This window comes from Adiantum capillus-veneris, chromosome 7 (assembly GCF_014529385.1).
Source record: "Adiantum capillus-veneris isolate H3 chromosome 7, ASM1452938v2, whole genome shotgun sequence".
In the NCBI taxonomy this organism is placed as follows: domain Eukaryota; kingdom Viridiplantae; phylum Streptophyta; class Polypodiopsida; order Polypodiales; family Pteridaceae; genus Adiantum; species Adiantum capillus-veneris.
Window position 1 is genome coordinate 102,230,522 of NC_140937.1, and position 16,073 is coordinate 102,246,594.

A 16,073-nucleotide genomic window follows, 5' to 3' on the forward strand; every position below is an offset into this window, starting at 1 on the left:
CAGAGCGAACAGACTTTTTAGCATTTCAATAACAACTGAACTGAGAGAGAGAGAGAGAGAGAGAGAGAGAGAGAGAGAGAGAGAGAGAGAGAGAGAGAGAGAGAGAGAGTGGCGGAATTCCACCCTAGAGAGTATTGGCACCAAACCTTGGTGCCCCTTTCTGTATTTCTTTATATTGCATCATCAAAGTACAAGCCGGTACTCCAGACCTGCACCTTCTTCAGGAAGCATGCCAAAGAATGAGCCCTTAGCACATATTTAAAGGTCCTTGGCCTATGAAAAGCAGTTTACATGAAAAGCCTTTAAACTCAAAAGCTTCTGGTCCAAAAGCAATGCCAAAAAGCTGCCAGCATAAATCACGAAAATATGTACAACTGCCATGTCAGCACCGTCAGCGCGTTTTGCAGAAATCTGCCACGTCAGCACTGTCAACGCAAAATCCGTAGTGTCCGTATAGCTGCCACATCATCAGCTTTTCCGTGTGTGTGTGTGTGTGGATGGGTTCTTCTTTATTTTAATTCCTTTATGTTGTTGGGGCCCCATCAGACGGGGTCCCCATAAGTTGGTAGGACTTCTTGCTCTGTTACTTGTTCTTCTTAGGGTTTAGGCCCCTCGGTCGGCATCTGCAAGTTGGCTCCATTCTTCAGGGCTTTGACACGTCAGCAGTTTATGACACTCGCTATTTTCAATAGATGCAAAGTGACGACATGTCTCCGGATGCAATCACCTACTCTTTCATGAAAAGCGAGGATTTCCCAATGGACGAAGTCTACCGAAGTGCTTTTTTACGCGAAATGCTAATACGACCCAGGCATGTTCTTGATGACCGAGATATTACCTGTCAGGTGCATTGACTGATGGGAATGGCATTGCTTGGAATACACTGGTCATGGGATATACACCGCAAGAGTAGGGCGAGAAAGCCTTTGTGCTGTTTTGAGCTTCCTATTCGGAGTGTTGACTCTTGGAAGGCACTGGTTGCGAGATGTGCCGAACATGAGGGAAGTGAGCGAGCTCTAGAATATTTTCAATTGATGCGAAAGCTTTAGGCCATTTTCAGCTTCCTAACAGGAATGTTGACTCTTGGAATGCACTGGTTGTGGGATGCACTGACCATCAGTGAAGCAAGCAAGCTCTAGAGTATTTCAGCTGATGGGAAGCGAGCACTTCTTTGTATGTGAAACGAGCACGTCTCTCTAGCTGCAATCACCTAAGCTTGCATCTTGAAGGCATGTCACATTTTGGAAGATGCAGAGATGGGCAAAAGCCCTTGGCTTTTTTGAACAGATGCAAAGCGAGGCTATCCAAAGTGTGGATTCTTGGAATGCATTGATTGCAGGATTCGCCCCATAGGAGAAAGATATAGTCTATTTTCTCATGTTGAATCTTGCAGATGCACTCATTGTGGGATGTGCAACAAGAGCAAGGCTAATGAGAAATATAGGAAAGAAGTTGTGCTTGACTTTGCCTCAGAATATGTATACGCCAAATATGGTGCATTGATTGATGGGAATGACGTCGCTTGGAATACACTCGTCATGGGATATACACCGCACGAGTAGGGCGAGAAAGCCTTGTGCTGTTTTCAGCTTCCTATCCGGAGTGTTCTCTTGGAAGGCACTGGTTGCAAGATGTGCCGAACATGAGGGAAGCAAGCGAGCTCTAGAATATTTTCAATTGATGCCATAGCTTCATGCCGTTTTCAGCTTCCTAACAGGAATGTTGACTCTTGGAATGCACTGGTTGTGGGATGCGCTGACGATCAGCGAAGCAAGCGAGCTCTAGAGTATTTTCAGCTGATGCGAAGCGAGCACTTCTTTGTATATGAAAGGAGCGCGTCTCTCTAGCTGCAATCACCTAAGCTTGCATCTTGAAGGCATGTCGCATTTTGGAAGATGCAGAGATGGGCAAAAGCCCTTGGCTTTTTTGAACAGATGCAAAGAGAGGCTATCCAAAGTGTGGACTCTTGGAATGCATTGATTGCAGGATTCGCCCCACAGGAGAAAGATCTAGTCTATTTTCAACAGATGCGAAGCGAGGGCCTCTCTCCGGACGAAGTCCCTTGGAGTGATTTTATATCCAGATATGCGAAGCAAGGGTAGGTGAGGAAGCTTTGAATTATTTTTCTAAGATGCAATACGACATGGGCATGTTCTTCATGACCATTTTGCCAGAAATATTATTTGTCGAATGCATTCAACAATGGGAATGGCGTCTCTTTCAATGCATTGGTCGTGGGATACGCATCGCAGGAGCAGGGCCAGAAAGCTCTAGGCTGTTTCAGCTTTCTACGCGGAATGTTGAATCTTGGGAATGCACTTATTGTGGGATGTGTGCAACAAGAGCAAGGCCAATGAGCAATACAGGAAAGAAGTTGTGCTTGACTTTGCCTCAGGTGATGTATACGCCAAATATGGTGCTCTTTAGAACGCGTGGAAAGCGCTTGAGGAGCTTCTTGTACGGAATTCCACCTCTTCAAACTCAATAATTGTGGGATGTGCTTAACATCAGCGGGGAGAGGGAGCTACACTATTTTTAGCTGATGTGTAGCCGCGATCCATGCCTTTCTGCTTGCCAGCAAAAACGACTCTCATGTGCATCAAAAGCTTTTCAAAGGAAATGTCTTCTTCCAGATGGATTCACCCATGCTTGCACCTTGGAAGTTGGTCACCTTATGCAAGACCTTCACATGGGTTCGACAATTCATGATGATGAAATTGCTAGCTGCGGGTTGTTGGAGAAGATTATCATGCCCAACGGTGTTTTGCCTAATATGCATGCCCAATGTGGTGCCCTCACGGAACTCCAAAAAGTTCTGGATGCAATCACCTATGCTTCCATTTTGAAGGCATGTGGCACTGCATTGATGTCCAGAATGTCGTCTCTTCAAGTGCATTGATAACAGGGACAAGGCCAAGAAGCTCTGCTAGCTGTCGGAATGTCGTCTCTTCAAGTGCATTGATTGCGCGATATGCCCGACAACGACGAGGCCAAGAAGCTCTGGCTGGCTGCTTCCAACATGCGAAGTGAGGAAATTTCTCTTGATGTAATCACATATGCTTGCATCTTGAAGGCGTGTGGCAATTCAGATGACGCTAACACTCATGGGCAACAAAATGGACAATGATATTGTTACTCAAGGGCTGCTGAAAAGTTGTGCGTTGCATTGCGTGGGACGACATGTATGTGTTCTTCAAAAGCACAAAACTTGCTTGAAGAGCTTCTTGTACGGAATGTCACCTCCCGGAAGGGATTGATAGCGGGATATGAGAGATAGGGGCTCGGTTTGGAAGATGTGGTGCTTCTCTCTAGATGCAGTCACCTATGCTTGCATTTTGAAGGTATCTGGAAATTTGGAAGATGCTGAGATGGGCAAAAGCCTTGGTCTATTTTCAACAGATGCAAAGCCAAGGCATCTCTCCAGATGAAATCACCTATGATTTCGTCTTGTGGCACTGCATTCATGTCCGGAATGTCGTCTCCTCAAGTGCATTGATTGCGAGAAATGCCCGACAGCGATGAAGCTCTGGTTGGCTGTTTCCAACATGCGAAGCAAGGATATTTATCCTGATGTAATCACCTATGCTTGCATCTTGAGAGCATGTGGCACTACATAGGAGAAACAATCACATATACGAGATGTGGGGCTCTTGAGAAAGCACAAAACATGCTCGAGCAGCTTTCTGTCTAGAATGTGGTCTCTTGGAACACATTGATTGCGGGATATGCTCAACACAAAAAGCTCAAAACATATTTTCTTCAACCCTTTACATAAAAGGAGAACACCTGATTGCTGCTTATCGAGTAGTCATCGAAAACAAAGAGAAGACCTGCTCTCGTTCTGATGAGATCGGGGTGCATCTATCAAAATAGCCCACAAGCGCGATCCACCTAGTAGGATGAGCAAGGGAGGAACACCAAGCCTCAACTCGCAGAGCCAGCTATGGCTTAGAATACAAGAAGATGCATAATCAAGAGCTCTCTAGCTCGAAACATACATCCCACAATCCTTTACATGTATCCCTCTCTCAGATTGCATTGATAGCGAGATTTACTGAACAGGGGCGGGACCAAGAAGCTCTAGACTATTTTCAACTGATGCGAAGTGAGAACATCTCTCTATATGCAATCACATATGGTTGCATCTTGGAGGCATGTGGTACTATGCGTAATCAAGAGTTCTCTAGCTCAAAACATACATCTCGCAACCGTTCACTTGCGTCACTCTTTCAGATTGCACTGATTGCAGGATGTGATGTACATGAGCGAGGTAAGGAAGCTCTAGACACTTTTTAGCTAATGTGAAACGAGTCTCTATATATGCAATTACCTATGCTTGCATTTCAAAGCCATGTGCCAATTTAGAAGACGCTAAGATAGGCAAAAGAACTTACGATCGTACTATTAGTCAAGAACTGTCAAAAAAATCTTTATGCTTGACATTGCCTTAGTCGACATGTATGACAAATGTTAGGGCTAGCAAGCCCTCAAAATACAAAGCAAGGGTATCACTCCAGATGAAATCACCTATACGATGGACTTCATACATTCCATATGGCTACTCGGTATCCCACATCTTCTCCATGGCTATTGCAAATGAGTAGTGTTGGACTCAAAGCCAGACAAAATTCCAAGATATATCCAACTCCATTATTGCAAGCAAGCTTTGATAAAGAGTTAGAGTTTTTCTATTGACATTTCAATCGTTATGGAAAATTCCAAAGCTTTGTTGTGAAATAGCATTGTATTTGGATTGTGCAAATACTCACAAATTGTTTTCATTTTTATTTTAATTGTAAAATATTCAAAGTTAGAAAAATGTTTCATGCATCCTACTTATGAGACCTTCATGATGTTATTATGTTTCATTGCAGTGAACTTATAAAGAAGCCTCGACAACACTCTTGTACATTTACAAACATGAGATATTTGAGTGTACGATAAGTAAGAACTACCACATTTTAATCTTGATTGTTGAGAACGTTGTGAAATAAATGCACTGAAAATTGCATGCTTCTGTTGGAATGGCACGTTCCCTTGTATTATAAGAATTGGGAAGGACTGTGCACACTTCCCCATGCAAGGAAACTTGCATGTTTTCTTTTTAATCCAAACACAAAAAGGAAACAACATCTTAAAATAAATATATTTCAAATGATCCGTATCATCAATTTCTATCAATTCTAACTCTTCTTATGGTTCTTTTTCAAGGTACGCAGATAAAAAATGGACGTCGCAATCATAACGTACTAGAGGGGATACCAATTAAAAACCATCTTTCTCTTTTTCTCTTTCCTACTCTCTCTCTCTCTCTCTCTCTATAATTTCTAAAATCTTGTTCAACTCTCCTAGTCGGATAGATCTTAAGGTCTCTTGGGATACTTTCCTACAACTTAAAAATTCTCTTCTTCTTCTTCTCTTCTCTCTCTCTCTTTTCTGAGAAAGCAAAACTACTAACCATTGTCCGATATAATCTATTGTTTCTCTCAAACAACAACTAAATTGCCTCGTTAATCGCATTTATGTTGTATTGACAACAAGCTAAACAGATTAGAGAGCAACATGTTTAAATTTGTCTTTGGCTTTTAAATTTCATTAATTCTTTTACTTACTCTACATCAGTATTGTATTATAAACATCAAACAGTGTCACTAATATATATAGTTCCATTCTCAATTCATTTATGTTCTTTCATGTTCTTAAATCAAATGGTCATCAAATTGTCAAATTGTGTCAACGTAGCTAACGAAGCACTCTAGTTAAAAGCAGTAAGGCCACTTCTAGTAGGAGCAATATCGAGAAGCAGAGAGGAGGCTACGCCAGGAAAGGAGGGGGGCTCTCTGCGTTGAAGGGCAGCGCTTTGCAAATTGAGGGGGCCACGGAGAGTTGCGCCAGAACAGGGCAGCAGAAAAACGCCAGAGAGAAGAGCCCCGAGAGAGGGAGGCCGAAGAAGGGCCAACATTTTACCAAGTCGGGGTGCTCATGGGAGCAGAACGCCATGAAAGAGATGCTTGGATGGGGGTTGCAGGAGTTGTAACTTGCAAGAGTAGCCTCCCGCTGCCGAAGGAGGTAGAGCAGAGTTTGGACGCATGAAAGAGCACCGGTTGTGTGGGAGCAGAAGCAAGAAGTCGTCAGTGTTGACGCCTTGGGAGATTGATCGAGAGAAGCCATGGAGGTTCAGTATCTTCTTGCTCTGTGTATGCCTCCCCGTGTAGGCGGGTGGAGATGGTAGAGAGATCAAGAGACGGGCTCCGAGGTGAGGTTGAGTGGGTATCCTTGACATGGTGTGCGTAGGCAGGCTTCAAGGTCATAAAGAGCTGATGTGTGAGCTTGTGGGCTTCCCAAGGTGAATCTATCCGTTGCTCAAAGCTGGCGTGGTCGGATTGGTGGTCTAGTTGTGTGTGCCGATCGCAGAAGGCCATGAGAGATGTGCTCAGGGTTGTATCAGGTGTGGGTGGTGGAGTGCGTGCGTTTGGCCATCCTTCTCCCCATCATCTTTGGGCGATCCCGCTGGGGACGAGGGGTTTGCCAGTAGTGCACCCAGTAGTCAGGTTTTTGGATACAGGTTGTGAAGAGTTCATATGGCTATGCAATCTCCAAAGGCAACTTAGAGGAGGAGTTTATAAGAAATGAAGCTTTAAGGCTTGAAGAAGAGAAGTTGGCATGCGTTTGCATTGATAGGTACTTTAGTGGGCAACTAGAACAGAGTTTCAAAGCCTGGATATGGCTTGTGGAACAGGAGATAGAAGCCCAACAGATCTACGATGACCAAGCTAAAGCAGACTATGCATGGCTAGGTCTCGAGGAAGATGCGTGGAGATACTTTTGCACACATTCTTCAAGAGAGCAAAGAAGTTTGGACTTAATGAAGCAAGCTCTGCTTATCGCTTTTGGACAGGATCAAGAAAAAACTATGCAGTCAACCATCGAAAAAGAGCTGCTCTTAGATAGTGAAAGGTCATTGGACTCTACCAATGACGGGTATACAGGTGATTCTCTGAGGATAGTTGGAGTGATACAAGCTCCATTTGTGCAGAGGATCTTGGGATCTCTAGTAGCTTTTGGACATAATGCTTAACGGGGCACATCTTATGAGAGACCAAGGTGTTGAAGAAACCGGGATTCGTGATGAGGGGGTCTCCTTGGCGTGTGAGAGTGAGCAAGGCGATGAAGGCCCTACGTATGTTGATGATGTGCGTGAATTTATCATGTGGTCATCTGATGTTTGAATCTATCATCTACTTGTCTACCCATGAGCGGCTACACATGGGACTGGAGATGTATGGTGATGCAGGCATGGATGGGGCTTGTAAAGTGGCTGTGGATGCGAACACCTGCTCTTATGGTCGTTTGCCCTCCCATGATGAAAAAATTGCTGCTCATAATGGATTGCCTTCAGGTGATGATCACTTTGCAGCAATATCCATGCATCTGGATTCTCAAATGTCCACTAATGCTGAGAGTTTCACATGCACTGCTGGTGTGGTTGATGAGGAGACAACAATAGAAGAGTTTCTGGCTGCTTTGGAAGGCCAGGATGATTTGCTAGAAGGTACATTTATCCAAAGTGAGCCTTTACACGTACCAAATCCAAGTGTTGTTGTAGTCCGTACTGAGCCAAAAGTGGATGACTCCGATGTATGCAGGTTTTGATGTCGACGATGATGACTCTAGCCTTGATGCCGAATGGGGCTTCGATGAGCCCAATATTGAAATAGATGCATGTATGACCCTCAAGGTTCAAAGGACCGAAGCAAGGATAGAGTCCTTGAAGCTTCAACGACGACACGATTGCCAACAATGTGAGATGCTGAAAAGTTGTGCCTTCTTGGTGGTTCCTTATGTTCTCAGTTCGGTTTTAGTCGTGTGCATTGTTGAAGGTTGAGAGTGAACGTTTTTGTGAATTACAAGATATGAAACGTGCAGAGTTGCCAAATGAGCAGTATGAATGTAAGGAAGTGTTTCATGCTGAAGCCATTATCTACGACATCCAGAAGTTTTCCATGAAGCATTTGCTCTGCTGTGGTTTGTGGAAAGATGAATGCCATGAGAACAGGTTTTGGGGGTGGTTACACAATATGGCAAGCAGTCGTCGCAGCTTGTATTCGTTCGGAAAAGGCATACAGATAGAGGGAAGAGGGGTAGGCGAATATATGGCCTATAGAGGCTGCTGGTCCTACATGCCCTAACAGTCAAGGGGGAGTACCAGGAAAAAAGGATCCACTCTCCAAAATCAGCATCTCCACAGCTCATGTACAAATTTAGGATGAGGTCGTGTGATGTAAGCTTTTACTTTTCGATTTCAAATATGATGTCTCCAATAGATGAACCTTACACCAATCAAGCTAATGTGTCAGGAGGCAACATTGTAGTAGACATGTATAAAAAATGCAAATTACTAGCAGAAGTTCGAGAAGTTTTGAGCAAGGTTAAAACTTCAATTTGTAGTCTCATGGACAGCCTTCATGGCAGGGTGCCTTGTTTTGAGCATCCGAATGCGGAGTGTATACCTGCGGGATGAGGCCCTATCTGTGTGCATCTTGAGGGCTTGCGATGATCTAGGAGCATCAGATAAAGAATCTGAAATGCTTATGAATATTCTCAAGTCTGGCTTTGGCAACAATACATTTGTTTGAAAATTCCTTGGTTCAGACTCATCAGATGTTTTACCTTCCATTCCATCGTCAAATAATCGAGACAACTCCAAGGAAATTGTGCGAAAACTGTTGTAATCTTGGTTACCAACCTGAGAGCCAGGTAATCAAAATACGAGTCTGGTAAGAACTTCTTAGCAAGAGGGTCGGGCGAGCTTTTGAGAGCTATGGTGAGGAAGAGAAGCAGGAAACTTTGGTGGAAAGTGCAAATGCTTGCAGCAACCTATTTGACATTAGACAAGGTTGTGTTACATATGGAGGAGGTGACTAAGCATTGAACTGTTTTGAAAAATTGCAGCTTGAAGGCATCACACAGGCCTGTCATACTTGTTTTCATCTTGAAAGCTTGCAGCGTCATAGCAGCTCAACGGTACGGTAGGGAAATACATATTTTCATTGTCGTCCCAGGGATTATCGAACAAAATCTGTTAGTTGCAAATGCTTTAGTTTCTCTGCATGTCGAGCATAACCAGGTTGAAGAAGCAAATAAGCTACGTAAAGAGCATGAATGCTCTACGAGAGGGTTGGGCAATGATGATGCAGTCAAATTGGCTTGCATCTAAATGTGTCGGCGGGCGGGGCGGTTCGATGTCGAAAGCTCGCAATGCTGGTGAGATTCTATGAGAAGATGCCATTTTTGCCGTGTACGAAGTGAAATCTGGTATGTAGTATGTAGAGGGCTAGACCACTGTGTTGACGATGAGGAATTCCGAGCTGTTTTCACTCTATCGGAGATAGGGATGCGGACATGTGCTGCTGCAGCTTGTTTGTATGAGCTCGCAACTGGAGGGTTTCTTGATGAAGTTTTCTGCCCTGCCTTTAGGTCATAGGATTTGCCTACCTTTGTGTTTGATCGAAGATGCGATAGGGAGCACTCATGTATGCGTTGTATGGATGGTGAATCATTTCAAATTTAATGAGCTGTTCCTGAGCATGAGAGCTCTAGCCGGAAGGAGGGCAGCCTGGCAAAGTATGACATGAGGAGTTGTAAAACGAGTGCTGAGATTTGTGCGCGGTTTATACTTGGTCAACTCCCGCCGGAGGTATCATATGCATGGTCATCATGCTCTACGTAAAGCCCTCCTTCGAAGGTATGCTAAAAAGTTGCTCTATGCATGAGCTTGATGCAATTTGCGTGCTTGAGCCATGGGGATCCCATTGGGGAGTGGGCATTGCATGCTCCGATCCTCTTTGTCCTGGGTTAAGAAAATAAGATTGGGCTGATGTTGCCATAGACCAAGGTTGAGAGTCCAATAATGATGAAAAGAAACGCTTTTATGCTTGTTGAAAGGCAGTAAGGCCAATTTTAGCAAGAGCAGCATTATTGAGAAGCGGAGAGGAGGCTACGCCAGGAAAGGAGGGGGGCTCTCTGCATTGAAGGGCAGCGCTTTGCAGGTTGAGGGCGCCACGGAGAGTTGCGCCAGAACAGGGCAGCAGAAAAACGCCAGAGAGAAGAGCTCCGAGAGAGGGAGGCTGAAGAAGGGCCAACATTTTACCAAGTCGGAGTGCTCATGGGAGCAGAACATCATGAAAGAGATGCTTGGGGTTGCAGGAGTTGTAGCTTGCAAGAGTAGCGGGAAGAAGGAGGTGGAGCAGAGTTCGAAGTTCGGGCTCATGAAAGAGCACCGGTTGTGTGGGAGCAGAAGCAAGCAGCAGTGTTGACGCCTTGGGAGATTGATCGGGAGAAGCCACGGAGGGTCAGTATCTTCTTTCTCTGTGTATGCCTCCCCGTGTAGGTGAGAGAGATCAAGAGACAGGCTCCGAGGTGAGGTCGAGTGGGTATCCGGTGTGCGTAGGCAGGCTTCAAGGTCATAAAGAGTTGATGTGTGAGCTTGTGAGCTTCCCAAGGTGAATCTATCCGTCGCTCAAAGCTAGCGTTGCCGGATTGGTGGTCTAGTTATGTGCGTTGATTGCGGAAGTCCGCGAGAGAAGTTCTCAGGGTGGTATCAAACACATACTGCTTGTGTTATTCTAAAGCTAGAAGCTAATGATAGGAGTTTAGGAGAAGGCCAATACGACTAGTGGAGCTCTAAAACTATATTGAAACTGATCACTAATAAAAGAGATTTATCTATGATGAAATACTCAAAACATAATCTGAAACACCAAATGAACTAAGAACATATGAAACTTTGATTAATTGCAATGAAAGACCAATTCCTACATGGGTACTTCCAAACGTAGCTGACCATGGCTTGTTTTGTGCTCCCCATGTTGGCATATTGAAGGTAGTAATATCCAAAGCGTTGTATCATCCGATTTTACAGGTCCTCTTTGTTGCTTCCCACAAAACCACAAAGAATGTGAAATTCATGTCGTGAAGATCGATTGCAACTTCTTGGTAGAGACTGCTCGCTGCTGTTGTCCAGGCCTCGGCCCTCGCTCCATCTCCACACGCTGCCTCCCTCTCGCTCCATCTCCACGCGCTGCCCCCTCGCTCCCAGCCCCCCCCCGAAAGGTGTCTTTCGACATGAACTGACGGTTTTGGATTCTTGACATTGCTTGTCGGGGCTTTTTCAGAGGGACATCTCCTTTCGCTTCTAGCTCCTCCAGAGCAGGAGACACAGATGAAGGCTCCTGCTCCACCCCAGAGGGACTCTCAAGAAGTCCCCTCGCCCGACCTTGCAGATCCCACCATCCGACTTTCTCTTTCAGCGACAGAGCAAGCGAGCCTCGTAGCAAAGGTGGAGCGTCTCGAGGTGACCTCCTTTATCTGCAAGATCATCGGCACTTGACTTAGCAGAGGAGAGGTATGTGATCTCCTCTAGGCCTGTCTTTTAGTAGAGGTGGGCAAGATCATCGACGTTCAGCTCCTCGGACGTGGCTACTATCAGATAGAGTTTGAGACCTCTGAGATGGCGTCCAAGGTCATAGCGATGAGCCCCCTGGCCATCCGAGCAATACGACAGTGGCGCCACGGACTCGACCCAGCTAACTACTGATGTTCTAGTCAAGGAGGCAGACCTGCCCATTTCAGTTTGCTTCCCCGGCCTGAGAAGAGAGTACCTCCCGTGCATGTCCAGGATTGGCTCAGAGATTGGGACTGTCCTGGAGACACCTCGCAAGGCAGCCTCTGTAATTGCCAAGGCAGCTGGCATGCGTGGTCTGGTTTGAGACATCCACACCCTCCCGAAGATCATTCTACTACTTCGGGTGAGTGGTGGTTGGCTCCGCCAGAGTGTGGAGTATTCTGGCCCGAACTAGTGCTTCATTTGTCGGCAAATGGGTAATCTCGTGAAGGCGTGTCTATGGAGGAGGCCCCGACCTGCACCTCAAACCCAGACCCAGACTTCTAAGGCTGACCAACCTCAGCAGACAGACACAGGGTGCTCAAACAGGTTCTTCCTCCGAACTTGGAACCCAGGCAGAGGAGGGCTGGCAACAGGTCCGTGGTCTCCGTTGCCAGGGACCACCACGTTCGCCCTTCTTGCATGGGGGTCATCCTACTCCATGCAAGCAACAGTGGGTTCCCGCAAGGAGCCGTTTCGAGCCTCTTCAGCAGGTCGAGGCCCCATGTTCCACCCTCCACCTCAGTCTCACCATCGACAGCCCCTCCTCCCCCCCGAGCCTTCCACAGACCCCCCCCCCCCGTCCCCATCCTCTTCTCCACCAATCCCCATCTCCCCCGTGGATTACCCCTCCCCTCGCTCTCGACCCTTTAGCCTCCCTGCTTCCCCATCTCCTCCCGTTCCTGCCCCTCAGCCGGCCCATTGGGCAGGACCTTCCTCGGCTGCTAGGAGTCTCTTGGCAGTGCCTTTGCCACAAGTCACCTGGCGAGAGAGGGGCATACTTTTTTACGGACCCCCCTTTTGGTGCAGACGTCTTCCTTGGGCCTTTGCAACAGTCTCTCGTGGACCGACAAGATTCGACATCCATCGCTGGTGGGACATCTTTGCCTACGACTTCACACGCTCTCTTGGCAACTCTTCACCAGACTTTGAGGCGGCTTGCTTCCGAGTTCACGTTCTGTTCCTTGCAGCTAGAGGGATAAAGGCCCTGGACACAATGGTTGGATTCTCTTTTTCCTTATGTGGCAGGGAATAGACTGAGTGGACTCTGGACTCAATAATGGAACCATCACGAGTTCTCTCACCATACCGGAGACTTGGGGATTACAGATTTGGTACAGACTTTGTGACCGTTGGCCAAGTTCTCAGTGACACCTCCAGACACAGCAGGATGTAGACACATTGTGGTACACTTCTTTGCTGACACGCAGAGCCCACCATGCTATGTATACATACATGAGGACTCCTGGACAGAGGAGGTTTCCATGCGCACGACACGCTCTTCTTGGGCCTGGGATGGACAGTCTTTGCAGTCACGCCTATCTCGAGGTCACTCAGATGCGGATTACTCCCCATCCAAGCCGGCCTCGAAGATAGCGAGGTTAGCTACTGTTAGAGCATCGGTTCTTTCTCGTACTCCATGAAGATTGTCTCATGGAACATGCAGGGACTAGGTGGACTAGTTTCAACGCCAGCGGGGCTGAGTGCGTTAGGAGATTCAACGATGCCTTGTGGGCGGTGAGATTGATCTAATGGTGCAGGAGCATCATCTTTGTGAGAGCCGCATTAGACGATGTGGTCAGCTTTTGCGTGGTCGGTATGAGATATTTTGGTCAGCTGCATTTGGGCGTGGTGGTATCCAGGGAGGGGTATATGTATGACTATTGCGGACTCTTGGCAGCAGGCCATTGTGGGTAGAGGTATTATTGTGCCTGGTAGGGCTCAGTGGATTACTATGCAGGTTCAGGGTTGCCTCATGGGCTTCTTGAACATTTATGCGCCCAATGTGGCAAGTGCAAGCGTAGAGTTTTGGTCTCACATTGTAGAGTCTCTGCCGCACGCAGAGGAATATGCATCAGGGGTGACTTCAACATGTTGGAGGACCCCTCTGACAGGATTGGAGGTAGCTATGCTACCGTGCACGAGGCTGAGTTGGCAGCTTGGGAGAGTCTATGTATGAACTTGAGGGTTTTGGATGTTTGGCAGCATTTAGGCTTTGTGAGGCCCCCAGAGACAGCTTGGCCTTTTCTTGCTCGAACCGCAGAGTAGGAGGAGTGAATCTATCTCGGATAGATCGCTTCTACGCTAGTGACCGCATCTGTGACATGGGTGGATCTGCTTGCATTCTGTCTTGGACTTCTTTCTCGGACCATGCACCAGTGATCCTCACTGCGACGGACAGACAGAGTAGGGGGAGCACGATGCTACACATCCTTGAGAGGATCTTGTTGGACTTAGAGCTTAGAGAGCGAGTGGTGGCTCCTTGGACAGAGGGCTTGGACACGCAAGACTCCCCCACTGACAGAGTGGCCTCTAGACTCGCTGAGCTTAGTCGCTTCTTCCTTCAGGAGTCTGCAGCTCGCTTGGCTGCAGCGTGGGAGGAGGAGAAGCGGCTCTGACGGGGCTTTGTTTCCTTGTAGAGGATGCAGGAACAACACCCAGACAATCCCTGGTTGGAGGAGCAGTTGTAGCAGGCCCACCAGGAGCTGGCCAACATAGAGGAGCAACGCCATGAATTTGCTTTCCATAGACAGGCATCTCAGTGGACCCAGGTGGGCGACAGAGTGACTTGGGCTTTTTTTGAGACGGTGGGACCTCGCCAGTGTCAGCCATTTGAGGAGACCTTATGGGTCAGTTGCTTCAGAGCGTGAGGATATGCGTGCAGTTTCTACTTACTTCTATTGTGACCTGTTGACAGTTGAGCCTCAATCAGAGCGTCAGGATGCATGCAGAGAGCAGGTTTGGCTCTGTCTTGTGACCGAGGAGATGTGCCAGAGACTCGAGCTCCCCCTTCAGCTAGAGGAACTCCATGAGGCCCTCATAGCACTTCCCCAAGGTAGTTGTCCAGGCAGGATGGTTTGACTCTTGGTTTTTTCTTGGACTTGCTTGGCTTAGATCTATGTAGCACATTTCAGTATATCTTGCACACAAGAGAGATGCCTGACAGCATGAGTAAGGGCTTGATCTACCTCATCCCCAAGGAGGGAGGCTCCTTGGACGAGATTCGACATTGGTGACCCATCACCATCCTCAACTCAGTCTACAAAATTCTAGCCAAGGCTCTGAGCTTGAGGATTCAACCACTTCTAGAGAGAGCATTATACATGGGACTCGGACAGATTTTGTCAAGGAGCGTAGTATCCTTGACAACATCTTCACTTTCTAGAGTTGACTTGGACTTCTTGGAGGGCACTCTATGCAGGATGGGCTTCTTAGATGCTTGGATTAGAGGTGTGTCAGCTCTCTACAAAAGTGCACATAGTCCGGTGCTCTTGGCAGTAGGTAGAGGGGACCGTTTCATGCTCACCTGCTTGGTCAGGTAGGGTTTCTCTCTTGCCCCCTTCCTCTTTCTGTTCTATGCTGAGGCGATGAGCAGATTCTTGTTTTCACTGCAGGTTGGTTTGCGTGGCTTAGAGCTTCCTATTCGGGGAGACGAGCTACTGGATGCTGAGTTTGCCGACTACTCAACTCTTTACTTGGAGGGCCAGGAGGCCAACCTGCACAAGTGTGAGCAGGCTCTAGAGGTGTTTTTGCTGTGCATCAGGCGTACTGATCAGCGCACTGATCAATTGGAGGAAGACAGTGGCTTTCTGGGTTGGCAGTGCTCCTACGCTTGAGTGGCCGCTAGGTGAGGGTTTTAGATGGATTCCCCCAGGGACTGCAGTTCGATACTTTGGTTGTCAAGTTAGTCTGACTTGTCTCCTGAGCAGCAGACTGCTTCCCTCCTCCTGTCCACCATTAGGAGGAAGTTGTTGCATTGGAGTTCGGCATGGCTTTCTTTGGCAGACAGTTGTAGTGGCCAACCAGGTGCTGTTGGTCACTATGTGGTACATCATGTCTTGCTGGATTTTCTTGAGCTCCTGTATCAGCCAGCTGGAGAGGCTGATCAGGAATATTCTTTGGTCAAGGCGCGACACTCAGTTCGCCCGGGCCAAAGTTGCCTGGCAGGTCATCACCTTACCTTGTTCTCAGGGAAGGCTGGGGATCATTGACCAAGCACAGCAAAGTAGAGCCCTTCTTGGGAAGTTTCTGGTCAGAGGACTGCTGCCAGGGAGGGAGCCCTGGAAGGCTGTTGCTTCATCGACTTTGCGCTTGGGTGCCTCATGCAGGAGGCCCTTGGAGCCCTTCCATCAAGTGGATTTTCAAAGAGATGCGCCTGGTTTGAGCAGGAGGTTAGAGGACCGATTTTCTTCGAGCCTGCTTAGATCCTGGGAGCAGTTGAGGAGTGGCCTAGAGCAGCATCAACCCACTTGCATACAGGAGCGCTTGAGACAGCCCCTTGTTTGGAACCCCTTAGTCAGCACGCAGAGAGGCCACCTGGTTGGTAGTAGGCCTCATGTTTCTTGGGGTCCCATGGCAAAGGGTCCTGCCCTCACTCTTGGTGACTGGCTACAGTTTTCAGGTATGCCAA

At 47.4% G+C, this 16,073-nt stretch overlaps 1 protein-coding gene across 3 annotated transcripts in view; it reads left to right on the top strand.

Annotated features, from left to right (window-relative positions):
* The first annotated feature begins 5,696 nt into the window (after positions 1-5,696).
* Positions 5,697-16,073, top strand: part of LOC147454341 (uncharacterized) — a 36,517-nt gene continuing 26,140 nt past the window's right edge. Inside the window, exons 1-2 of one of the 3 annotated variants that reach the window (XM_086516336.1) lie at positions 5,697-7,552; positions 7,647-7,802. In XM_086516336.1, coding sequence (XP_086372462.1) covers positions 7,129-7,552; positions 7,647-7,802 — 580 coding nt within the window. In that variant the 5' untranslated portion in view covers positions 5,697-7,128. The remainder of the gene's footprint in view (positions 7,553-7,646; positions 7,803-16,073) is intronic. The other 2 variants (XM_086516335.1, XM_086516337.1) reach the window with 2 other exon arrangements.